Source organism: Phycodurus eques, chromosome 14, assembly GCF_024500275.1.
Source record: "Phycodurus eques isolate BA_2022a chromosome 14, UOR_Pequ_1.1, whole genome shotgun sequence".
NCBI lineage: Eukaryota > Metazoa > Chordata > Actinopteri > Syngnathiformes > Syngnathidae > Phycodurus > Phycodurus eques.
The window spans coordinates 22,389,679-22,416,638 of NC_084538.1; the positions used below are offsets into that span (position 1 = coordinate 22,389,679).

At 49.0% G+C, this 26,960-nt stretch overlaps 1 protein-coding gene across 3 annotated transcripts in view; it reads right to left on the reverse strand.

Annotated features, from left to right (window-relative positions):
• The window catches only part of adck1 (aarF domain containing kinase 1), a 124,490-nt gene that overhangs the window by 64,081 nt on the left and 33,449 nt on the right, over positions 1-26,960 (reverse strand). For 2 of the 3 annotated variants that reach the window (XM_061696735.1, XM_061696734.1), the window contains exon 4: positions 21,686-21,889. The exons of the other annotated variant lie outside the window; for it this stretch is intronic. In XM_061696735.1, coding sequence (XP_061552719.1) covers positions 21,686-21,889 — 204 coding nt within the window. The remainder of the gene's footprint in view (positions 1-21,685; positions 21,890-26,960) is intronic. 3 annotated transcript variants of the gene reach the window in all.

Here is a 26,960-nt window from a genome sequence, read left to right on the forward strand (position 1 = left end):
ATGTTACTTCATACATGATGTTACATTTCCTCTCCGGTGTTATTGTGTCATGGGGTGTATGAGTTATTGTGTGAGTTTTTGATATGGTTTCACTACTGCATTTATTTGATGTTTTCTCATGATAAATTGTATGGCTTCTGTTATTCCTCTGATGTATGGGAGTGTTACTATGTCCTTATTTTTGGTGTCCGTTTCCTATTTCTGTTTCATTTTTCTTTCCTTTTTATTCTGTTCATATTGTCTGGCTTGCTGCTTTCTTTGTTTTTGGCCCATTTTGGATACTGGCAGAGTGAGAGCAGGACGTATATTTTTTTTCCAGTTCCTGTCTTTCCTTATTGTCTGTTATAAGAAGCTGGTCCGGTTGTAGAGGGCCATGGTGGAATGTGAGAGACGGTCAGTCGTTTGCACGTCATACTCCTCTTTCTCCGCAGAGATGAAAAAAATCTTTGACCACCCGGTCCGTGGGAGGGAAGCTGCTAAATGGCTGATGTCACTCTGACAGGGCTCTCGCAGTGTAGCTGAATTCTCAATCGCTTGTAGAACTCTCGATGCTGACAGCAACTTCAATGATGAGACGCAAGAGGAAGTTTTTCCGGGGTCCCTAAATGAGTCGATTTAGGACAAGATAGCCTCCGGGGATGAGCCAAGCTGCCTGGATTAGTTGATTGATCGTTCCATCAGACTAGATTGTCGTTTCCGTGAGCGCCGAAGGGAATGGAACTCGAGGCGACAGACTCCGCCTAACCCCCGTTCCTTCTCCGGAGCGGTGCAGTTCTAAATCTTCCTGTGAGCCACAGACTTGGTCACCAGCCCCACTCCTCGAGATAGATTAACCCATGCAATTAGGATGAGCTAAACTCTTAGAATAGGAGAAAACACGCAGGAGAACCTCCAATCTATGTTTGTACTGTGGAGATGCTGGCAACTACATCACCAACTCTCCCACACATCCATCAAACTGGCAGATTGATCAATAAAGAGGGAGGCATTGGTGAGTCATAATGCAAGTTCCTCCTCGTCTGTCCATTTTAAGATCTCTGCTACAATCTGCTGGAATAACCTGTCCTTGCCTGTATTAGCCCAAGACTCTGGACCTGATGAGAATTTGATTGACCACCAACTAGTTAAACAGATGGGAATTAATCTACAAGCTTTGACTCCTCCCAAAAATGCCACCGGACTTAACAGGCAGCATGTGTCAAACAAGAGAATGCTCCTGTTTCCTTAAAACTATCAGGTAATCATTTAGAGGTTATAAGTTATCCATCCTTCCAACCATTTTCTACCGCTTATCCGAGGTCGAGTCGGGGGGGCAGTAGTTTTAGCAGGAACGCCCAGACTTCTCTCTCCCCAGCCACTTCATCCAGCTCTTCTGGGGGGATCCTGAGGCGTTCTCAGCCAAGCCAAGAGACGTAGTCTCTAAAGTGTGTCCTGGGGCGTCTCCGGGGACTCCTTCCGGGAGGCATCCGAATCAGATGCCCCAGCCACCTCAACTGGCTCCTCTTAACGTGGAAACTCATTTCGGCCGCTTGCATTCGGGATCTTGTTCTTTCGGTCATGACCCACAGCTCGTGACCATAGGTGAGGGTAGGAGCGTAGATCGACCGGTAAATTGAAAGCCTCGCTTTTCGGTTTAGCCCCTTCTCAACCACAATGGACCGATACAAAGTCCGCATCACTGCAGATGCTGCACCGATCCGCCTGTCGAGCTCCCTTTACATTCTTCCCTCACTCGTGAACAAGACCCCAAGATACTTGAACTCCTCCACTTGGGGCAGGATATCATCCCTGACCTGGAGAGGGCACGCCTTTTCCGACTGAGGAATATGGTCTCAGATTTGGAGGTGCTGATTCTCATCCCAGCCGCTTCCCACTCGGCTGCAAACCGCTCCAGTGAGAGTTGGAGATGATGTGCTGCAAAAAGAAAAGATGCAATTCTGAGGCCACCAAACCGGACCGCCTCTACACCTCGGCTGCGCCTAAAAATTAAATTCTGTCCGTAAAAGTTATGAACAGAATCGGTGACAAAGGCCCGCCTTGGCGGAGTCCAACCGTCACCGGAAACGAGTCCGACTTACTGCCGGCAATGTGGACCAAACTCTGACATCAGTCGTACAGGGACCAAACAGCCCGTATCAGGGGGTTGGCTACCCTATACTCCCGAAGCACCCCCGCACCCCCACAGGACTCCCCAAGGGACACGGTCGAACGCCTTCTCCAACTCCACAAAACACATGTAGACAGGTTGGGCGAACTCCCATGCACCCTCGAGGACCCTGCCGAGGGTGTAGAGCTGATCCACTGTTCCATGGCCAGGAAGAAAACCACACTGCTCCTCCTGAATCTGAAATTCGACTTCCCGACGGACCTTCCTCTCCACCACCCCTGAATAGACCTTGCCAGGGAAGCTGAGGAGTTTGATCCCCCTGTAGTTGGAACACATCCTCCGGTCCCCCTTCTTAAAACGGGGCACAACCACCCCAGTCTGCCAATCCAGAGGCGCTGTCCCAGATGCCCACTCGATGTTGCAGAGGCGTGTCAACCAGGACAGCTCCATAACATCCAGAGACTTTAGGAACACTGGGCGAATCTCATCTACCCCCGGGGAGCTTTTTAACCACCTCGGTGACCACAACCCCAGAGATGGGAGAGCCCGCCTCAGAGAACCCAGACGCTGCTACCTCATGGGAAGGCGTGGCGGTGGAATTGAGGAGGTCTACGAAGTATTCTCCCCACCGACTTACAACGTCCCGAGTCGAGGTCAGCAGCACCCCATCCCCACTATACACAGTCTTGATGGTGCACTGCTTCCCCCTTCTGAGACGGCGGATGCTGGACCAGAATTTCCACGAAGCCGTCCGGAAGTCTATCTCCATGGCCTCACCGAACTCCTCCCATGCCCGAGTTTTTGCCTCAGCAACCACCAAAGATACATTCCGCTTGACCAGCCAATACCCATCAGCTGCCTCAGTCCCACAGGCCAAAAAGGCCCATTAGGACTTTTTCTTCAGCTTGACGGCATCCCTCACCGTTGGTGTCCACCAACGGGTTCGGAGATTTCTGCCACAACAGGCACCGATCACCTTACGGCCATAGGTCCGCTCGGCCGCCTCAGCAATGGACGCACGGAACATGGTCCACTCGGACTCAATGTCCCCCGCCTCCCTCGGTACACGAGCAAAGTTCTGTCGGAGGTGGGAGTTGAAACTCCTTCTGACAGGGGATTCTGCCGGACGTTCCCAGCAGACCCTTACGATACGTTTGGGCCTGCCACTTCGGAGCGGCATCTTCCCCCACAATCGGAGCCAACTCACCACCAGGTGGTGATCAGTTGACAGCTCCGCCACTCTCTTCACCCGAGTGTCAAAGACATGCGGCCGCATGTCCGATGACACGAACACAAAGTCGATCATCGAACTGCGACCTAGGATGGCCTGGTGCCAAGTGCACGTGTGGACACCCTTATGCTTGAACATGGTGTCCGTTATGGACAATCCGTGATGAGCATGGAAGTCCAATAACAGAACACCATTCGGCTTCTGATCACGGGCGGGGGCGTTCCTCCCAATCACGCCCTTCCAGGTCTCACTGTCATTGCCCACGTGAGCATTGAAGTCCCCCAGCAGAACAATGGAGTCCTAGCGGGAGCGCTCTCCAGCACCCCCTCTAAGGACTCCAAAAAGGGTGGGTAGTCTGAACTGCTGTTTGGTGCATAGGCACAAACAACAGTCAGGACCCATCCCCCAACCCGAAGGCGGAGGGAGGCTACCCTCTCGTCCACCGGCGTGAACCCTAATGAACAGGCGCTGAGCCGGGGCGCAATAAGTATACCCACACCTGCTCTGCGCCTTTCACCGTGGGCAACTCCAGAGTGGAAGAAAGCCCAACCCCTCTCGAGAGGAATGGTACCAGAGCCCAAACCGTGTGTCGAGGGGAGCCCGACTATATCTAGTCGGAACTTCTCAACCTCACACACCAGCTCAGGCTACTTCCCTGCCAGAGAGGTGACATTCCACGTCCCTATAGCCAGCTTCTGTAGCCTGGGATCGGATCGCCAAGGTCCCTGCCTTCGGCCACCGCCCAGCTCACACTACACACGACCCCTATGGCCCCTTCCACAGGTGTTGAGGCCATGGGAAGGGGGACCCACGTCACCCTTTTGAGCTGTGCCCGGCCGGGCCCCATGGGTGCAGGCCCGGCCACCAGCCGCTCGCCTTCGAGCCCCACCTCCAGGCCTGGCTCCAGAGGGGGCCACCGATGACCCGCGTCCGGGCAAGGGGGTTATAAGTTATGATGTTTTTAATTGTCCTCAAGTTCCGATTGTGCTTGGCTTGCCTTAGTTGAGGCTCCACAACCCTAGCATTGACTGGACGGGACCCAAGATCACCTGGTTGAGCAATTTCTGTCATGAAAACCTCTTGCGATCAGCAACCTGATTTATCCTGTGTTCCCTTGATTTACATTGACCTTGCTCCAGTGTTCAGTAAACACCATGTCAATTCTCTTCCCCCGCACAGACCTTACGATTGTGCTATTGACCTTCAGCCCAATAAAATGCTCCCGAGCAGCCGTCTTTTAAAATCTCACGTCCGGAACGAAAGGCCATAACAACCTACGAATATCACCGAATCTGTGGCTGCAGGTATTATTCGGCCCTCCTCTTCACCAGTGGGGGCAGGCTTCTTTTTTTGTGGGTAAAAAAACACAAGACCCTCGTTCCATGTGTGGACTATCGTGGTGTTAACAACGTTAACAACATAACTATCAAGAACAGGTACCCCTTGCCCCTGGTTGATTCTGCCTTTTTCACCCTTCACGGAGCAACAATTTTCTCTAAGTTGGATCTGCGCCAAGCCTACCATCTTGTCCGCATTTGGGAGACAGATGAGTGGAAGACGGCATTTAACACCCATAAAGGGCACATGATCGGAAAATTTGTTTTGATGTACTTGGATGACATCCTGAGTTTCTCCCGTTCCAGCGCAGATCACAAACACCACGTTCTCCAAGTGCTCCAGAGACTTCTTGAGAACAAGCTCTTTGTAAAAGCAGAAAAATGTGACTTCAGTGTTTCGAAGACCACCTTTCTGGTGTAGCGGACATGCTCCCCGCAACCTCAAGAGACACAGATACTCCCCAAGGCTTAATAAACTACATTCTTCAAAGCCGCCCTGCTGTGAGACAGTCGCTAAGAGGACGCCTGGCGTACTTCAAGTGGACGCTAAAGTAATTAGCAGGTCCCCTCGAAATCTTGGTTTGCAGTCATAAAAGAGCCCATGTCTTCGTTTGAAGTGACAGCAGCCCAAAAGGGACCAATCGATGATGGGATGCAAATACAGCAACAAAGTATTTGCTTAATATTAAAACGTGCATGCAAGGTGCCACCCACTGGCGTTTGAGAGTACAGCAACCCATGAACTTCCGTTCCGTTTGATGTTTCACCAAAGGAAAATTTCAGTTTTAATATTTTACCAACTCTGCCGAATTATTCCAAATGTATGCCTTGATGTCTGTGTCAGTGTCGCAACTTTACAAGCGCAGCCGGGAGATTTTGACAACTGTTTGCCTTGATTTGACTCCCAGCAGCATGAAATGTGATTTGAACCATAATCAGTTAATTTGCCAAGACTAAAGTTTAAACAGTCACTCTATATGTTTGACCTGTATATAAAGAGTACAAAGTTGAGAGTATTTTATATTAATATATGATTTTAAACCCACTTTATGGGTCAAAATTGTAGACGAGATTCAAGCTGATGGGTGTGGTCTTGTCTGGTCATCGGTCGTCTTCGACACGCCCCCGGGGTATTTAACTCTTGACTCCCTGCCTTCTTGCCTCTCGTGTCTTTTCTCGCTTCGTGTCCTTAGGTGGCTTACCTCGCCAGCCACGGGCTGGCCTCGGCCACCCCTCCCACCTCTTCTTTCTTTGTTCGGGCACGCTGCTCTGTAACCGCGGGCCTTGGGGATGGAGACCCGTCTCCCTAGCCTCTGGAATCGCAGCTGCTAAGCCTCCGGAACAGTTGTTGCTGAGCTACCAGATACGCTGCCAGCCAAACGTGAGTTCTCTAAACTTGCCACCGGATCCCGGAAAGCAGGCGGGGAGAGAGATGGTCATATTCTCCCAACGAGGCATGACGATCAATGATTTTTCTTCTTCCGCCTCTTTTGCTTTTGTTTCATTTTTCTGCATCCTTTTTCTCATTCGACCAAACCTGTCTCCGTGCTTCCCGAGACGACTGAGACAGACCCCCACCACCCCATCTACCAGCTGATCTACGTTCGTGAGTAACACACCGGTGTTTGCCAGACTGTACAATATTAGTGCCTAATAATTATGGGAAAATTACTAGCTTCACACCAAATTTGAACTTTGTCCTTTTTCTCTCTCTCCCGTCCGGACTGGACGCGTTAAACGCTCGCATTTTCCACTCTGTTTGTCCCCGATTTGGTCCGCTGTCAGGTGCTGCAGCGGGCTCTTTCCTCACGACTTACCTGTCACCCTGAGATCCGCAGGTTGTTTGGTCCTGTGGGGGGCGGTGGGGTGGGGCGGGGGTACTTGGCGTGGGTAGGTTTGGCGTATTGGAGTCGAGCAGCTGCGTCTCCTCATCTTGATTATTGCTGACTCCTCTTAATACGCTCTGGGACACCAACTCGTCGCCAGACTATCAACGCTCTTATGTCGAATATTCATTGCCTTATACACTTTTTGCTTCCTGAAGACTTTGTAATTTGCTACCTTTGCTTCTTGCAAACCTGCGCTCACCTCCTGCTGCTCACTGACAACCTACTCCTACCCTGCCAGACAGTTTATCTCTGCAACCCCACCAACCCTGGACATAGCCCTTGGAATCCCTTTGTCCACCAACAAAATTGTCTGGTTCCGACCAAGCGGTCACACTATAAACATTCGTTCACGAACTGCCCGTCCTCTTTTCTCTGCATCTAGGTACAACCCACAAACTGCATTTTGAAAATTTTATTTGGTGATTCTTTCACATACCATTAGATTACTTGTACCACAATTTGAGAACCACTGATCTTGGTGAACGTAAGGACTTTTAGAAAATCAAGGGAAAGTTTACATATTACCCTTGACACACTTTATTTTAGTCAACTATATCTATTGCATTTTTCATCAACTATAACCTTATAGTATTTTGTCAACTTAAACCAGACCACCCCTCCTTGAGCCGTCACCTTGTCGTGGTGGAGGGGTTTGTGTGTCCCAGTGATCCTAGGAGCTAAGTTGTCTGGGGCTTTATGCCCCTGGCAGGGTCACCCATGACAAACAGGTCCTAGGTGAGGGACCAGACAAAGCACGGCTCAAAGACCCCTAAGGATGACGACAAACAATGGACTTCGTTTTCCCTTGCCCGGACGCGGGTCACCGGGGCCCCCCACTGGAGCCAGGCCTGGTGGTGGGGCTCGAAGGCGAGCGCCTGGTGGCCGGGCCTGCACCCATGGGGCCCGGCCGGGCACAGCCCGAAAGGGTAACGTGGGTCCCCCTTCCCATGGGCTCACCACCTGTGGGAGGGGCCATAGGGGTCGGGTGCAGTGTGAGCTGGGCGGTGGCCGAAGGCGGGGACCTTGGTGATCCGATCCCCGGCTACAGAAGCTGGCTCTAGGGACATGGAATGTCACCTCTCTGGCAGGGAAGGAGCCCGAGCTGGTGTGTGAGGTCGAGAAGTTCCGACTAGATATAGTCGGACTCGCCTCCACACACAGCTTGGGCTCTGGTACCAGTCCTCTCGAGAGGGGTTGGACTCTCTTCCACTCTGGAGTTGCCCACGGTGAGAGGCGCCGAGCAGGTGTGGGTATACTTATTGCCCCCCGGCTCGGCACCTGTACGTTGGGGTTCACCCCGGTGGACGAGAGGGTAGCCTCCCTCCGCCTTCGGGTGGGGGGATGGGTCCTGACTGTTGTTTGTGCCTATGCACCAAACAGCAGTTCAGAGTACCCACCCTTTTTGGAGTCCTTGGAGGGGGTGCTGGAGAGCGCTCCCACTGGGGACTCCATTGTTCTGTTGGGGGACTTCAATGCTCACGCGGGCAATGACACTGAGACCTGGAAGGGCGTGATTGGGAGGAACGGCCCCCCCGATCAGAACCCGAGTGGTGTTCTGTTATTGGACTTCTGTGCTCGTCATGGATTGTCCATAACGAACACCATGTTCAAGCATAAGGGTGTCCACACGTGCACTTGGCACCAGGACACCCTAGGTCGCAGTTCGATGATCGACTTTGTGGTCGTGTCATCGGACTTCTGGCCACATGTCTTGGACACTCGGGTGAAGAGAGGGGCGGAGCTGTCAACTGATCACCACCTGGTGGTGAGTTGGCTCCGATGGTGGGGGAAGATGCCGGTCAGACGTGGCAGGCCCAAACGTATTGTGAGGAATCCCCTGTCAGAAGGAGTTTCAACTCCCACCTCCGACAGAACTTTGCTCATGTTCCGGGGGAGGCTGGGGACATCGAGTTCGAGTGGACCATGTTCCACGCCTCCATTGCTGAGGCGGCCAACCGGAGCTGTGGCCGTAAGGTGGTCGGTGCCTGTCGTGGCGGCAATCCCCGAACCCGTTGGTGGACACCAACTGTGAGGGATGCTTTCAAGCTGAAGAAGGAGTCCTATTAGGCCTATTTGGCCTGTGGGACTCCTGAGGCAGCTGATGGGTACCGGCTGGCCAAGCGGAATGCAGCTCTGGTGGTCGCTGAAGCAAAAACTCGGGTATGGGAGGAGTTCGATGAGGCCATGGCCATGCTTCGAGGAAATTCTGGTCCACCATCCGACGTCTCAGGAGAAGAAAGCAGTGCACCACCAACACTGTGTATCGTGGGGATGGGGCGCTGCTGACCTCGACTCGGGACGTTGTGAGTCGGTGGGGAGAATACTTCGAAGACCTCCTCAATTCCACCGACACGCCTTCCCATGAGGAAGCAGAGTGTGGGTTCTCTGAGGCGGACTCTCCTATCTCTGGGTTTGAGGTCACCGAGGTAGTTAAAAAGCTCCTCGGTGGCAGGGCCCCGAGGGTGGATGAGATTCGCCCGGAGTTCCTAAAGGCTCTGGATGTTGTGGGGCTGTCCTGGTTGACACGCCTCTGCAACATCGCGTGGACATCGGGGACAGTGCCTCTGGATTGGCAGACTGGGGTGGTGGTCCCCCTTTTTAAGAAGGGGGACCAGAGGATGTGTTCCAACTACAGGGGGATCACACTGCTCAGCCTCCCTGGTAAGGTCTATTCAGGGGTGCTGGAGAGGAGAGTCCGTAGGGAAGTCGAATCTCAGATTCAGGAGGAGCAGTGTGGTTTTCGTCCTGGCCGTGGAAGAGTGGACCAGCTCTACACCCTCGGCAGGGTCCTCGAGGGTGCATGGGAGTTCGCCCAACCAGTCTACATGTGTTTTGTGGACTTGGAGAAGGCGTTCGACCATGTCCCTCGGAGAGTCCTGTGGAGGGTGCTTCAGGAGTATGGGGTACCGAACCCCCTGATACGGGCTGTTCGGTCCCTGTACGACCGTAGTCAGAGTTTGGTCTGCATATCCGGCAGGAAGTCGGACTCGTTCCTGGTGAGGGTTGGACTCCGCCAAGGCTGCCCTTGGTCGCCGATTCTGTTCATAACTTTTATGGACAGAATTTCTTGGCGCAGCCAAGGCGTAGAGGGGGTCCGGTTTGGTGACCTCAGTATTGCCTCTCGGGTTTTTGATGATGATGTGGTTCTGTTGGCTTCATCAAGCTACGAGCTCCAACTCTCACTGCAGCAGTTCGCAGCCGAGTGTGAAGTGGCTGGGATGAGAATCAGCACCTCCAAATCTGAGACCATGGTCCTCAGTCGGAAAAGGGTGGCATGCCCTCTCCAGGTCGGGGATGAGATCCTGCCCCAAGTGGAGGAGTTCAAGTATCTTGGGGTCTTGTTCACAAGTGAGGGAAGAATGGAACGGGAGATCGACAGGCGGATCGGTGCAGCGTCTGCAGTGATGCGGACTTTGTATCGGTCCTTTGTGGTAAAGAAGGAGCTAACCCGAAAGGCGAAGCTCTCAATTTACCGGTCGATCTTCGTTCCTACCCTCACCTATGGTCATGAGCTGTGGGTCGTGACCGAAAGAACGAGATCCCGGATACAAGCGGCCGAAATGAGTTTCCTCCGCAGGGTGTCCGGGCTCTCCCTTAGAGATAGGGTGAGAAGCTCGGTCATCCGGGAGGATCTCAGAGTAGAGCCGCTGCTCCTCCGCATTGATAAGAGCCAGATGAGGTGGCTGGGGCATCTGATTCGGATGCCTCCCGGACGCCTCCCTGGTGAGGTGTTCCTGGCACGTCCCACCGGGAGGAGACCCCGGGGACGACCCAGGACACGCTGGAGAGACTACGTCCTTCGGCTGGCCTGGGAACACCTCTGGATCCCTCCGGAAGAGCTGGATGAAGTGGCTGGGGAGAGGGAAGTCTGGGCGTCCCTGCTAAAGCAACCCGACCCGGATAAGCGGTAGAAAATGGATGGATGGATGGATAAACCAGACTAAAACTAAACCAATATCGATGAAAAGGTTATGACTAAATCTAATTTATCTGATTATTGAATTTGTTGTCAACAACACTGCCTGGTGCACCCAACTTTAGACATTATTTAGCTAACCAAACACAATACCTCAACAAATGGATTCACCTTAATGAAGAGCATTCATCGTGGCTAGAATTACTACAGATAGAGTCTGATAGCACCAAACTTTCAGACCTCCCGTGTATCAGCCCAATCCTCAAATGCTGTTTCAAAAGCTTGATAATTGCATCCATCTTATCTGCTTGGTGGAAAAGTCTCAAGGCCACAGAATTCTGATGTGGGCCCACTCCCAATGAAACTCGCTTTGGTACATTTCTCAAATCAGACTTGAAATTTGCAAAACAATAAGTGCATTTCTCAAAACAATTAACACAAAACACCATGGATTACCTACAAAAGTCAGTGTCTTGCTCAAAATCCTTTGTTCACCTCTCAAAACTTAATATCTGCTTCAAGTAACGTCAGTGCCGTTAGAATGACAAGTCTGTGTGTCACTGTGTATGGATAAGACAGTCAAATTGCTTCGTGATATTGTCAATGTAAGAATATACTCTGGAGGGATGTTTGGATAAAAACTGGCTACAGTTTTGATGACCATTGTTTTAAATTTTAAATTACACCCAAGTGTACATACAATATGTGGGGGATTAATTGCAACAGACTGGACAAGACTCACAATTACACTTTTACTATTTGTACTGTTATTTGTTGACAGACCTCAGCTCATTGTAATGCAGAACGGAAAAGACAGCACTGCATAGCACAAAGAAAAAAATAAAGCAAAAGAGTAGAAAAAAAAATATGGGAAAGAAACACCTAAGCCCATAATTGAGACAGGAGTTCCATCAGGGGGTCATCACCCCTGGCCACCACATTCGCCAGTAAGTTAACCCCTCACCCCCCACCCTGCCCACCATTAACTCTTTAGTCGCCAATTGGTTTCGGCGGCAAAACGTTCGGTCAGCAGACAATTGGCAGAGAAATGTTCATAATCATTTGCATGGATATACCACAGTATTTGTAACTTTTACAAAGATATGAGAAACCGCTTTTTTGATGTGCATAATTGACACAATGATGTGAAGATTGAACAAGTAGTTATGAGAAATTCAAATCTGTTGTAACAAAGTGACTGAGAAAAAAATGTATAATGTTAACTCCCTGGACTGTCCTCTCTTTTGCATTTTAAAGACCCTACTGGAGATGAGGCACTGCTACTCCCACCACACTTAGGGAGCACTGTCTGGCTCACTGCCACTGTTCTGCACTGTCCACTCCTATCCTTCCCTATTAATTAGTTGCTGTGTCCCTTCCTCACAGGGTGTACCTTTGCCTCACAGATATGAACGCCGCTTCTTTGTAACATTGTAGAAGCAGTTGTTTTTTCCATTCTTTCTCTTTGCTCTGTCTTTCCCCTCACAAAATTTGCTATGTCTGGCTGCATTTCCAACAAATATCACAATATAAACAAAAACAGGGAGTATTTCAAACTCCCCTGTTGCACAAAAAACCTCCAGCGTCAAAAGGCATACAGATCCACAATTCTGCATGACCATGCAGTTGAACAAGACAAAATACATACAGTAAGTCAATAAATAAACCAATAGATAGATAGACAGATAAATAGATAGATCGATAGATAGATAAATACGGTAGATTTATTATGATAGTAATAACTTCTTCTCTATGCCTGTGTCATAAGGGGATGCTTCTCATGCCTCCAGTTTAAACAGTCTACTAATAGATAGTTACTGCTAATGAAGATCCCAGCTGTTACTAAACATGATAATGTAGTCACCTGGGCTCTATTGCCAAAAGGCATAACTGCAACAACATAGGCTCACTGAATAGACTCACTGAAATGAGTTATGGCACAAATAAAATGGCCCCTGAGGCTTCACAGTTGGATGATAACACATGGGTGTGTGTGTCAGCATGGTAAGGTTGCCAATTTGGCTGCCAGCCACAACCCCAGCTGGAAGAAGTCACATAAATCATGACCTCACAACAGTGAGGGGTAAAAACAAGTTATTTTTTTAACCACAAATTCTATTTCAAAGGGGAACTAATTCTTGCTTTTCTGCTATCAGATTAACAGAGACAAAAGTAGAATTAGTATGAACACATTTTATTTTAGATAATATTTTAAGTTAAAATTATTATTCAGTGTATTATTCAGTAGTACTTCGACGCTCGATCACAATCTGTTCTGTTACACCGGTTGACATAGGATTTGATCATATTTTAAAGGGGAATCAAACCCAAGAATACGCAAAAATAACTTGTATATGTTACCACGAGTCTAAACGTAGTATTAATATTGTGTTTGTGAAATAATAATTAAACAGACCAAAATGAACATCATACCTGCTCTTGCACTTGCGTTGCAAACATCACTTGCCTGAACCCGGAAAACAGGTAGCGGACTCCTCCATATGTTGTGACAACTAGCATAACTATGCCTTGATGACATGATGGTTTGAACCCAAACTTGCAATAATTTTGTTCAAACCACCCAGTACTTTTGGAGGAGGGTGTATATAATGAAAATGGGAGCAGACTGTGGCCAGGAGGCATTTGAATGCTGCCATGACAATGGGGCTATTATTGTGGTGCTCTTATGTTATTTGTTCAGCGATGTGGTCATATGTTTGCTGTGTTTAGACCAAACCAGAAAAGAACATTCTTTTCCATCCATCCATCCATCCATCCATTTTCTGAGCCGCTTCTCCTCACTAGGGTCGCGGGCGTGCTGGAGCCTATCCCAGCTGTCATCGGGCAGGAGGCGGGGTACACCCTGAACTGGTTGCCAGCCAATCGCAGGGCACATAGAAACTAACAACCATTCGCACGCACAGTCGTGGCTACGGGCAATTTAAATCTCCAATTCATGCATGTTTTTGGGATGTGGGAGGAAACAGGAGTGCCCGGAGAAAACCCACGCAGGCACGGGGAGAACATGCAAACTCCACACAGGCGGGGACGGGGATTGAACCCCGCACCTCAGTATTGTGAGGCTGACGCTCTAACAAGTCGGCCACCGTGCCGCCACTAGTCAACTATTTATTTCAATTTCGGTCAAAATGGAAATTACATTATGGTTTACTTCGACACAAGCCTAATTTGAAACCTTACCATCTGTGTAGAGACCTAGACGATTGTATTTAAAAAAACAACAATATATAGTACACAACAGAACCAGAGGTAGGTAGAGCAGCCAAAAATGATATTTCATACAGCAACATTTCGCCATATTTAATTTTTATGGCTGAGGATGGATCTGCTTTGCTTCTTGTATGTTTACTATTGTGCCTTTTTGGGGGCCTCCATGCCTGGAAATGAATAGGTCTGCCATATTGGTTTGAAGCGAGTCCGGCATTTTGGCTTGAATTGGGTGAATTGGGTGAGGTTGTCGTTTAAGACAGGGCGCATAAAAAAGTCTCAAGGACCCATGCCTTAAAATGAACAGGAAGTCTGCCATTGTGGTTTGACAGTGGTCACCCATTTTGTTTTGAAGGTGCCATTTACCAGCGAACCATTTGGATCAATAAAAGATGGCATCAATACTTTGTAATGGTATTTTGCTGTTGTGGAAGGCACTGATGTGTAGAAACATGAAGATAAAATGTAGATGGAGGTCTGATTATTAATTTAAAACAATGCTTGGCTAATGCTAACAACAGCTCAACAAAGACTCATCGCAAATTATTGAAAGCTTGTGCATGAAAGCTTGCGCAACCTTTCATCAATACACAAGCTCAAAGCAAGAGAGCTAATCAATTAGCTTAGCTGAATTTGAAAACTGTGCCCATAACGCAGCACAGGGATAGCCATTTTCTATTAATGCCTGGACCAGACGACATGACAAATTTGGTCTCGATGGCACTATGTCAGATTACTGCCATAAAGTCTTGCCATATCTTGATCAGACGCTGGCAACATTACACAACATATATCACTATATCACCGTATCCTGTCTTTTCAAGTTGTTAAATGTGAATGAACGCGAGAAATTAACCAGGGCACATTTTTCTGCCACACCATGGAATGGGGTCCTTATTTACTTTATTCCATCCCAGTATGTACCTGGAAAACCATAAATTGCATGGAGCAGCACGGTGGCCGACTGGTTAGAGCATCTGTGGGTGTGAGGTGTGAATATGAGTGCGAATGGTTGTTTGTTTATATGTGCCCTGCGATTGGCTGCCAACCAGTTCAGGGTGTACCCCGCCTCCTGCCCGATGATAGCTGGGATAGGCTCCAGCACGCCCGCGACCCTAGTGAGGAGAAGCGGCTCAGAAAATGGATGGATGGATGGATGGATGCATGGAGCGGGCTGAATTGTTAAACATTTGTAATTATTTGTGATGATGTGACTGTTGCTTCTGAAGTGAAATATCACTGTCCTGTATTTGCAGTCCACTTGCATGAATGCATACAAAGATAACACACAAAATGATCAGAGGTGGCAAAAGTACTCACAGTCTGTATCTAAGTAGACACACAAATACTTGTGTAAAAAATACCCTGGTAAAAGTATGGGTACTGATTTGACTCCTTTCCATAAAGTAACCAAGTACAGACTCTGAAAAGTACAAACGCAAAAATGTATAATGAACATTCATTGTCAATTGTATACAATACCTGTTTTGATGATTTGGCAAAATAAAAAACAAAAAATATGTGAACACATAATAGGTTCCCTCTTTTATTAACTAACATAGCACTCCTTCTGATAAGAAACATTACATGTCGCAATTTGTTGTTCAAGAGCTAGCTAAAGTTGGCTCGAGATTTATGCTATCAAAGCGTGTTCCCATACATTTGTTGGCATTGTGAACTGAATAACATAAATGCTTCATTTGCTACTAATTTAAAAAAATACACTTTTAAACTTTTTTTTTAAGATTAGATGGATAATTTTTAGATGCCAGAAACACAGGGGGTTGAGCTGCCAAAAGACAACAAACGCATTTGTTACAAATTATTCTTGTAGTTGAGAACATAAAACTTATTTTTCCTTTCGGCTTGTCCCGTTAGTTGTCCCCTTTTACATGCATCATCCTTTTACATGTAAGCCTATCACCTGCATGCTCCTCTTGAACACCAACTGCCCTCATGTCTTTTCCCTCACTTCACCTATCAAACTTCTCATTTGGTCTTCCTCTAGCTCTCTTGCCTGGCTGTCCCCCCTAGCTCTCTTGCCATTGGCTGTCCCTCTGATGAGCTCCTTTCTAATCCTATCCATCCTGGTCACTCCAAGAGAGAACCTCAACATCTTCATTTCCAACACCTCCAGCTCTGCTTCCTGTTGTCTCTTCAGTGCCATGGTCTCAAATCCATACATTATGACTGGCCTCACCGCTGTCTTATAAATGTTGCCCTTCATCCTGGCAGAGACTCTTTTGTCACATAACACATATGAAACTTTCCACCACCCATTCCAATGTGTTTGGACACATTTCTTCACTTCCTGACCGCACTCACCATTGCTCTGGACTGTTGACCCCAAGTATTTAGTCCTCCACCATTGCTGTCTTTTCTTTCTAAAGCCTCACTCTCCCCCCTCCACACCTCTCATTCATGCACATACAGTGGGTATGGAAAGTATTCAGACCCCCTTCAATTTTTCACTCTTTGTTATATTGCAGCCATTTGCTAAAATCATTTAAGTTATTTTTTTCCACATTAATGTACACACAGCATCCCATATTGACAAAAAAAACTGAATTGTGAAAATCTTTGCAGATTTATTAAAAACGAAAAACTGAAATATCACACAGCCATAAGTATTCAGACCCTTTGCTCAGTATTTAGGTGCCCCACCATGGAGGCATCCGGGAGGCATCCGAATCAGATGCCCCAGCCACCTCATCTGGCTCCTCTCGATGTGAAGGAGCAGTGGCTCTACTCTGAGCTTCTCACCCTATCTAATAGGGAGAGCCTGGACACCCTGCGGAGGAAACTCATTTCGGCCGCTTGTATCCAGGATCTTGTTCTTTGTTCCATATGTGAGGGTAGGAACGTAGATCGACCGGTATATCGAGAGCTTCGCCTTTCAGCTTAGCTCCTTCTTTACCACAACGGACCGATACAAAGTCCACATCACTGCAGACGCTGCACCGATCCGCCTGTCGATCTCCCATTCCATTCTTCCCTCACTCGTGAACAAGACCCCAAGATACTGGAAGTCATCCACCTGGAGAGGGCACACCACTCTTTTCCGACTGAGGACCATGGTCTCAGATTTGGAGGTGCCGATTCTCATCGCAGCTGCTTCACACTCTGCTGTGAACCGCTCCAGTGAGAGTTGGAGAGCACGGCTTGATGAAGCCAACAGAACCACATCATCTGCAAAAAGCAGAGATGCAATACTGAGGCCACCAAACCGGGCCCCCTCTACGCCTCGGCTGCGCCTTGAAATTCTGTCCATAAAAGTTATGAACAAAATCGGTGACAAAGGGCAGCCTTGGCAGAATCCAACCCTCACTGGAAAAGAGTCCGACTTATGCCGGCAATGCGCACCAAACTCTGACACCGGTCGTACAGAGATCGAACAGCCCGTATCAGGGGGTTCGGTATCCCATACTCCCGAAGCACCCCCCACAGGACCCCCCGGGGGACACGGTCGAACGCCTACTCCAAGTCCACAAAACACATGTAGACTGGTTGGGTGAACTCCCATGCAGCCCCGAGGACCCTGCCGAGGGTGTAGAGCTGGTCCACTGCCACGGCGAGGACGAAAGCCACACTGCACCTCCTGAATCTGAGATTCGACTTCCCGATGGACCCCTGAATAGACCTTACCAGGGAGGTTGAGGAGTGTGACCCCTGTAGTTGGAACACACCCTCTGGTCCCCTTTCTTAAAAAGGGGTACCACCACCCCAGTCTGCCAATCCAGAGGCACTGTCCCCGATGTCCATGCGATGTTGCAGAGGCGTGTCAACCAGGACAGCCCCACAACATCGAGAGCCTTTAGGAACTCTGGGCAAATCTCATCCACCCCTGGGGCCTTGCCACCGAGGAGCATTTTAACCACCTCGGTGACCTCAACCCCAGAGATAGGAGAGCCTGCCTCAGAGAACCCAGACTTTGCTTCCTCATGGGAAGGCGTATCAGTGGAATTGAGGAGGTCTTCAAAGTATTCTCCCCACCGGCTCACAACGTCCCGAGTCAAGGTCAGCAGCGCCCCATCCCCACTATACACAGTGTTGATGGTGCACTGCTTCCCCCTCCTGAGATGCCGAATGGTGGACCAGAATTTCCTCGAAGCCACCCGGAAGCCTCACCGAACTCCTCTCATACCCGAGTTTTTGCTTCAGCGACCACCAAAGCTGCATTCCGCTTGGCCAGCGGTACCCATCAGAGTCCCACAGGCCAAAAAGGCCCGATAAGACTCCTTCTTCAGCTTAACAGCATCCCTCACCGTTGGTGTCTACCAACAGGTTCAGGGATTGCCGCCATGACAGGCACCGACCACCTTACGGCCACAGCTCCGGTCGGCCGTCACAGCAATGGAGGCGCGGAACATGGTCCACTCGGACTCGATGTCCCCCGCCTTCCCGGAACATGAGCAAAGTTCTGTCGGAGGTGGAAGTTGAAACTCCTTCTGAGAGGGGATTCTGCCAGACGTTCCAAGCAGACCCTCACAATACGTTTGGGCCTGCCACGTTGGACCGTCAATCATCGAACTGCGACCTCGGGTGTCCTGGTGCCAAGTGCACGTGTGGACACCCTTATGCTTGCACATGGTGTTCGTCATGGACAATCCGTGATAGCACAGAAGTCCAATAACAGAACACCGCTCAGGTTATGATCAGGGGGCCGTTCCTCCCAATCACGCTCTTCCAGGTCTCTCTGTCATTTCCCACGTGAGAATTGAAGTCCCCCAGCAGAACGATGGAGTCCCCAGCGGGAGCGCTCTCCAGCACCCCCTCGACTCCAAAAAGGGTGGGTACTCTTCACAGCTGTTTGGTGCATAGGCACAAACAACAGTCAGGACCTGTTCCCCCACCCGAAGGCGGAGGGAGGCTACCCTCTCGTCCACCGGGGTGAACCCCAACGTACAGGCGCCGAGCCGGGGGACAATAAGTATACCCACACCTGCTCGGTGCCTTTCACCGTGGGCAACTCCAGAGCGGAAGAGAGTCCAACCCCTCTCAAAAGGACTGGTACCAGAGCCCAACCTGTTTGTGGAGGCGTGTCCGACGATATCTAGTCGGAGCTTCTTGAGCTTACACACCAGCTCGGGTTTTTTCCCTGCCAGAGAGGTGACATTCCACGTCCCAAGAGCCAGCTTCTGTAGCCGTGGATCGGATCGCCAAGGTCCCTGCCTTCGGCCACCGCCCATCTCGCACCGTACCCGACCTCTATGGCCCCTCCCACAGGTGGTGAGCCCATGGGAAGGGGGACCCACCCTTATGGGTGCAGGCATGGCCACCAGGCGCTCGCCTTCGAGCCCCACCTCCAGGCTGCACATTACTTTTGTTCTTAAAAATGGGCACCAGCACACTTTTCCTCCATTCTTCAGGCATCTTCTCACCCACAAGAATTCTTTTGAACAACCTGGTCAAAAACTCCACAGCCACCTTTCCGAGATGCTTCCATACCTCCATAGGTATGTCGTCAGGACCAACTGCCTTTCCATTTTTCATCCTCTTTAGTGCCTTTCTAACTTCTCCCTTATTAATCTTTGCTTTTTCCTGATCCAGCACACTTGTCTCTTCTACTATTCCTTCTCTCTCATTTTCCTCATGAAACAACTCCTCAAAATATTCTTTCCATTTATCCAGCACACTACTGGCACAAAGTCAATACATTTCCATCTCTATCCTTAATCACCATAACCTGATGCACAGCCTTCCCATCTCTATCCCTCTGTTTGACAGACCTGTATAGATCTGTATCTCCTTCTTTTGTGTCCAACCTGCCATACATGTCATTATATGCCTCTTGTTTGGCCTTTGCCACCTCTACTTTCGCCCTACGTCACATCTCCATGTATTCTCGTCTCCTCTCCTTGGTCCTCTCAGTGTCCCACTTCTTCGTAGCTAATTTCTTTCCTTGCATGATTTCCTGCACTTTGAGGTTCCACCACCAAGTCTCCAACTTCCATTTCCGACCAGAAGATACATCAAGTACTTTCCTGCCTGTCTCTCTGATCACCTTGGCTGTAGTGGTCCAGTCTTCTGGAAGCTCCTCCTGTCCACCAAGAGCCTGTCTCACCTCTTCTTGAAAAGCAACACAGCACTCTTCCTTTCTCAGCTTCCACCACATGGTTCTATGCTCTGCCTTTGTCTTCTTAAGCCTCCTCCCCACCATCAGAGTCATCTTACACACCACCATATTTTGCTGTCTAGCTCCCCTACCACTACCTTACAGTCAGTAACCAGCTTCAGATTACATCGTCTGCACAAGATGTAATCCACCTGTGTGCCTACCTTTCTCTCTCGCTTCCGTACAGTGGAGACGCTTTCTTGCCCGCTTTGCTTGCTTTGCCTCTGTTTTATATTTTTTTCTTGCTGATGAGGTTGTTTTCTTCTAAAAAAAAAAAAAAAAAAAAAAAGCAGCAACTCCTGGATATTTTTAAACCTGTGGGACTGTACTTTTTTTGTAGATACAGTCAGTTGTTTCCATATTCCAGTGTTTTCTGATACCGTCGCACCATTTCATGAGCGTGGCCTGCTAATTAGCAGAAGCCTGCTATTAGCAACAAGACCAGCCATCAAGATGCCTCCCTTTTCCACTAAGGACTATCACGTACTGCTGCAGAGGATATTCATTCTGGAAACGAATATCCACCGTCTTGAAGTGTATGTGGATGTAAATTTACAGTCGGGGAATGAAACCACTCTACCGGTGTCTCAAAATGGTGAGCAGACAGATAGCCACTTAGCTCAACAAAGAGGACGGATGTGGACTGTGGAAACGGTAATGGTTCATCCACCAGTTCTCCCTGGAATTTACTGGGAGCAAAGCCCAAAGATATGGGACAAAATTTAAAAGGTAGGATATAACACTAGCAGATTATCAAGGAATCCGGCTGGCCTCCGTTGCGTCCTGCTTCAACCCCGAGTGAAGGGCTGTGGAAGGTTGCTACAGCGAAGGGCACGAAAAAAGGAAGTGAGTCAATGCAAATAATTGACATCAGACTTACAAATAGATTTGAGCCACTTTTGCAAGACCCTGGCGAAGAATGCTCATCCCCCACCACCACTGAAAGGTATGAAACTAAATGATACAAGAAAAAAAATGGTACCCCAAATGTTAATAGTTGGTGATAGAGCGGTCAAGGATGTGAAATGTTTTTGCAGTGAGAATAACAACAAAGTACTGTGTTTTACCAATGACATGGTGTCTGATATCTCTAAAATAAATCCAAAAAAAATCCTGGAGATCACTAATCAGCACCAAACTGTGAAATCTGTCATTATACAAACAGGGGCCCTGGATGTTGTCAAGCAGCCATCAGAGGTACTGAAGCGAGGGTTAACCCTCCATTGATCTCCTAACCAAAGTGCAATGTTTGGATGGTGAGGTTTTCATAAGTGGAGCTCTCCCACCTGTACGATTCGGAGTTGAATGTTTCTCTAGGCTCGGTCAATTAAATAAGTGTGTACTGCACAATCCGTGACATTGACAATTTCTGTTTTTTTGGGAGTGCAGACATCTTTACAAGGCAGACGGTTTCTGTCTAAATAGACAAGGGGTTAAGTTATTGGCTGCCAACATTTTTTACTGTGTACGTCATTCAGCGGCTCGAAAAGAAAACATTGGCTTTGTTGGCACAAATGCAAAGTGCAACCCAAAGGAAGGAATAAAAGAATCAATTTGATGCAACTCTGTGCATTTTTCTTACCCATTAATGATTGGAAATGCAGATCCATAGAAGTTGATGGACATTACTCTAACATATACTGGATATATACTGGAGGGGTGTTGCGACGTAGGCCAAGGAAGCAACCATTATAAATCTGGATCATGGTTCTTGGAACTGTTTTATTTGTCAATTCAAATGCTGATTCGGGAAGATCCGGGACATTACTATAACCCACAGGAATAATAAGTTTTTGCTTTGGTAAAAATCTGTACCCCCAACTAATTTGAGTGCAAACCACACCAATATTTTTTTTATTTACCTCCTTGCCAAGGTCTTCTCTGATGACCTGCACGATCTCTTCCATGTTGCTCTGAGGAGCTCGACTATGAAGTACCTTCAGCGTGGATGTGTACTCTTCTGGAAGGAGATAATCTAGCGCGCCAAGGTGTTGGCCAACCTTGATAAAGGTACCCCGATTCGCACAGCACAGATCTCGAAGACGCTCCGCTGAACGTCGATGTACCTACAAATGGTAGGGAAAACAATACAATATCCTTATATTTATAATACAGTATTATATATTTATATATACACAGTAGATAGATAGATATTAGCAGAGTGCACAGCAGAAGCGTGCTTGGCCCATAACCCAGAGGTCGATGGATCGAACCCATCCTATGGTAGGACTTTATTTGGCAGCAGGATGGACGACTGGTTAGCACATCTGCTTCACAGTTTGGAGGACCCGGGTTCAAATCCGGCCTCGCCTGTGTGGAGTTTGCATGTTCTCCCCGTGGGTTTTCTCCGGGTACTCCGGTTTCATCCCACATCTCAAAAACATGCATGGTACGTTAACTGAAGACTCTAAATTGTCCGTAGGAGTGAATGTGAGCGTAAATATTGTTTGTTTATATGTACCCTGCGATTGTTGGTAAAATATGGGGAAGACTGCAGACTTGACAACTGACCAGAAGACCATCATTGATACCCTGCATAGGATGGGTAAGCCACAAAGGTCCATAGCTAAGGAGGCTGGCTGTTCACAGAGTGTTGTGTCGCAGAATATCAATAGAAAGTCTCGTGGAAGGACAAAATGTGGCAGGAGAAGATGCGCCAGCAAAAGACCAAAACTTGGTTTGATGCCCATGCCATCACAGTGCTTGACTAGCCAGCCAACTCGCCGGATCTAAACCCCATTGAAAATCTATGGGGTATTATCAAGAGGAAAATGAGGGGCACCAGACCCTAAAACAAAGGAGAACCGACAGCAAGCATCAAGGAAATCTGGGCTTCTATAACTCCCAGGCAATGCCATGGCGCACCGAGGCAGCGATTAAAGCAAAGGGATTCCCAACCAAGTATTGAAGATTAACATAACGTTTTAAAAGTAACATATTTTGATTTATTTAATGTGACCCTAATTTCTTTCTTATTTTTGTCCAAAAACTGAGAAGTAAATGGTGATTTCTTCTCAGTATTAAAATTTTTTGAAGTCCTGATTTTGTGGGTTTCCATTTGTCACTTAAATTGTCATTGACAAACTCTGTCAGTTTCAGAATTGGCTGTTTACTGGCGGTGAGGCACAATGCAGGCAGAGAATGGGATTGATGTATTTCCGGGTCACAGATATACAATATGACTAGACGTGCCTTCCGTGCGTACGTGGCAGCCATGTTGAATGTAGGTCATTGACGTGGCGGCCAGGTCATGATGATATGGTATATTCATTTATTTCCCGTACCGCTTATCCTCAACTAGGGTCACGGCCGTGCTGGAGCCTATCCCAGCTGACTCTGGGCGAGAGACGGGGTCCTCAGAACTGTGAGGCAGATGTGCTAATCAGTCTCGCCACCGTAACGGTTATATCTGTTGTCTATTGTGCAGTAGAGCGCAGCGGAGAGATAGACCGGCATGGCGACAGTGTTAAATCTAAGGAATACAAAACAAGTCACTGGACTCTAGAACATGCTAATTTTGGTACAGCAATTTTGTTTTGTCAAACCGTTCGCCTTGGAACTAGAAACCTAACTAATTCCTCGCGCCTCATGAAAGCGACTCGCCAATGATGAGTAATGTACATCAACAATGTCACCATGACAAAACACACCGGTGTGGTAAGTTTGGATGAAATGTGAAACTTTCAATCATCCATCCATCCGTTCTCTGAGCCGCTTATCTACACAAGGGTCGCGGGAGTGCTGGAGCCTATCCCAGCTATCTTCGGGCAGGAGGGCGAGGTACACCCTGAACTGGATGCCAGCAAACCGCAGGCCACATATAAACAAAAATCATTTGCACGCACATTCACAACTACGGGCATCTTAGAGTCCTCAATTAACCTACCATGCATGTTTATGGGATGTCGGAGGGAACCAGAGTGCCCGGAGAAAACCCACAAAGGCACGGGGAGAACATGCAAACTCCACACAGGCGTGTGAAGGACCGGGGTTAAAATCCCGTTAAAATCCCTCGGAACACCACACCAGTGAGGCGTCTGGCAGGCATCCTAAACAGATGCCCGAGCCACCTCACCTGGCTCCTCTTAATGCGGAGGAGCAGCGGCTCTACTCCGAGCCCCTCCTGGATGACAGAGCTTCTCACCCTATCTCTAAGGGAGAGCCTGGGCACCCTGCAGAGGTTGTATCCGGGATCTTGTTCTTTCGGTCACGACCCACAGCTCATGACCATAGGTGAGGGTAAGAACGTAGATCAACCGGTAAATCGAGAGCTTCACCTTTTGGCTTAGCTCCTTCTTTACCACAACGGACCGATACAAAGTCCACATCACTGCAGACGCTGCACCGATCCGCCTGTCAATCTCCCGTTCCATTCTTCCCTCACTCGTGAACAAGACCCCAAGAAACTTGAACTCCTCCACTTGGGGCAGGATCTCATCTACGACCTGGAGAGGGCACGCCACCCTTTCCCGACTGAGGACCATGGTCTCAGATCTGGAGGTGCTGATTCTCATCCCAGCCGCTTCACACTCTGCTGTGAACCGCTCCAGTGAGAATTGGAGAGGACGGCTTGATAAAGCCAACAGAACCACATCATCTGCAAAAAGCAGAGATGGAATACTGAGGCCACCAAACCGGACCCCCTCTATGCCTCAGCTGCACCTTGAAATTCTGTCCATAAAAGTTATGAACAGAATCGGTGACAAAGGGCAGCCTTTCCTCACTGGAAAAGAGTCCGACTTATGCCGGCAATGCGTACCAAACTCTGACACCGGTCGTACAGGGACCGAACAACCCGTATCAGGGGGTTCGGTACCGCATACTCAAGAAGCACCCCCCACAGGACTCCACGAGGGACACAGTCGAACGCCTTCGCCAAGTCCAGAAAACACATGTAGACTGGTTGGGTGAACACCCATGCACCCTCGAGTACCCTGCCGAGGGTGTAGAGCTGGTCCACTGTTCTACGGCCAGGTCAAAAACCACACTGCTCCTCCTGAATCTGAAATTCGACTTCCCAACGGACCCTCCTTTCCAGCACCCCTGGAATAGACCTGAGTAGTCCGGTCCCCCTTCTTAAAAAGGGAAACCACCACCCCAGTCTGCCAATCCAAAGGCACAGTCCCAGATGTCCACGCGATGTTGCAGAGGCATCCCGAGCCTTTAGGAACTCCAGGTGAATCTCATCCACCCCCGGGGCCTTGCCACCGAGGAGCTTTTTAACCACCTCGGTGACCTCAACCCCAAAGATAGGAGAGCCCACCTCAGAGACCCCAGACTCTGCTTCCTCATGGGAAGGCGTGTCAGTGAAATTGAGGAGTTCTTCGAAGTATTCTCCCCACCGACTCACAACGTCCGAGGTCAGCCTGCGCCACATCCCCACTATACACAGTGTTGATAGTGGACCAGAATTTCCTCGAAGCCGTCCGGAAGTCGTTCTCCATGGCCTCATCGAATTCCTCCCACGCCCGGGTTTTTGCCTCTGCAACCACCAAAGCTGCATTCCGCTTGGAATGCATCAGCTGCCTCAGGAGTCCCACAGGCCAAAAAGGCTCGATCGGGTTCGGGGATGGGTTTGGGGATTGCCGCCACAACAGGCACCAACTATCTTATGGCCACAGCTCCTGTCGGCCGCCTCGGCAATAGATGCGCGGAACATGTTCCACTCAGACTCAATGTCCCCCGTCTCCCCCGAGACGTGGGTGAAGTTCTGCCAAAGGTGGGAGTTGAAACTCCTTCTGACAGGGGATTCTGCCAGACGTTCCTAGCAGATTGTCACAATATCTTTGGGCCTGCCAGGTCGGACTGGCATCTTCCCTCACCATCGGAGCCAACTCACCACCAGGTGGTGGTCAGTTGACAGCTCCGCCCCTCTCTTCACTCGAGTGTCCAAGACATGCGGCCGCAAGTCCGATGACACAACCACAAAGTCTATCATCGAACGGCGACCTAGGGTGTCCTGGTTCTAAGTGCACGTGTGGACACCCGTATGCGTGAACATGATGTTCGTCATGGACAATCCGTGGTGAGCACAGAAGTCTAATAGCAGAACACCACTCGAGTTCTGATTGGGGGAGGCGTTCCTCCCAATCCCGCCTTTCCAAGTCTCACTGTCATTGCCCAGGTGAGCACTGAAGTCCCCCAGCAGAACGATGGAGTCCCCAACGGGAGCGCTTTCCAGCACCCCCTCTAAGGACTCCAAAAATGTTAGGTACTCTGAAATGCTGTTTGGTGCATAGGAACAAATAACAGTCAGGACCCATCCCCCCTCCCGAAGGCGGAGGGAGGCTAACCTCTCTTCCACCGGGGTGAACCCCAATGTACAGCCGCCGAGCCAGGGGTCAATAAGTATACCCACACCTGCTCGGCGCCTCTCACCGTGGGCAACTCCAGAGTGGAAGAGAATCCAACCCCTCTCAAGAGGACTGGTACCAGAGCCCTAGCCGTGTGTGGAGGCGAGCCCGACTATATCTACTCTGAACTTATCAACCTCACACACCAGTTCATGGTGCTTCCCTGCCAGAGAGGTGACATTAAACATCCCTAGAGTCAGTTTCTGTAGCCGGGGATCGGATCGCCAAGGTCCCCGCCTTTGGCCACCACCCAGCTCACACTGCACCCGACCCCTATGGACCCTCCGACAGGTGGTGAGCTCATGGGAAGGGGGACCTCACAGTGTCTCTCAAAATTTAACATTAATGAATTTGTAAAGGCAGACTATTTGATACTGCTTGTGTATTGTATATCATTATTTGTGTGTGTGTGTGTGTGTGTGTGCACGTGTGTGTATACGTGTGTGTATACGTGTGAGTATGTGCCTTTTGTCATAATGTTTTTGCTGGTTGGTGTATATAGAGAGACCGATATATATTGCCCTCCTGTCTACCAGCTGATAATGATTATGGAGAGCTTCTCTCCTGGGACCACAGCAAATAAAAAGCGGTGAAATTAGCTGCCCTTGACTGATGCAAAAATCCACATCTACATTCTGCATGTTCTTCATTCAACACCATAACAGAAAATGAAAGCTTTGTCATTATTATAACACTACACATTTTCCCCATTGAAAATCTTTGTGCTTGATTCTGTGCTTCCGCACATTACAAAGGAGAACTGAAAATAAATACATATATTTTA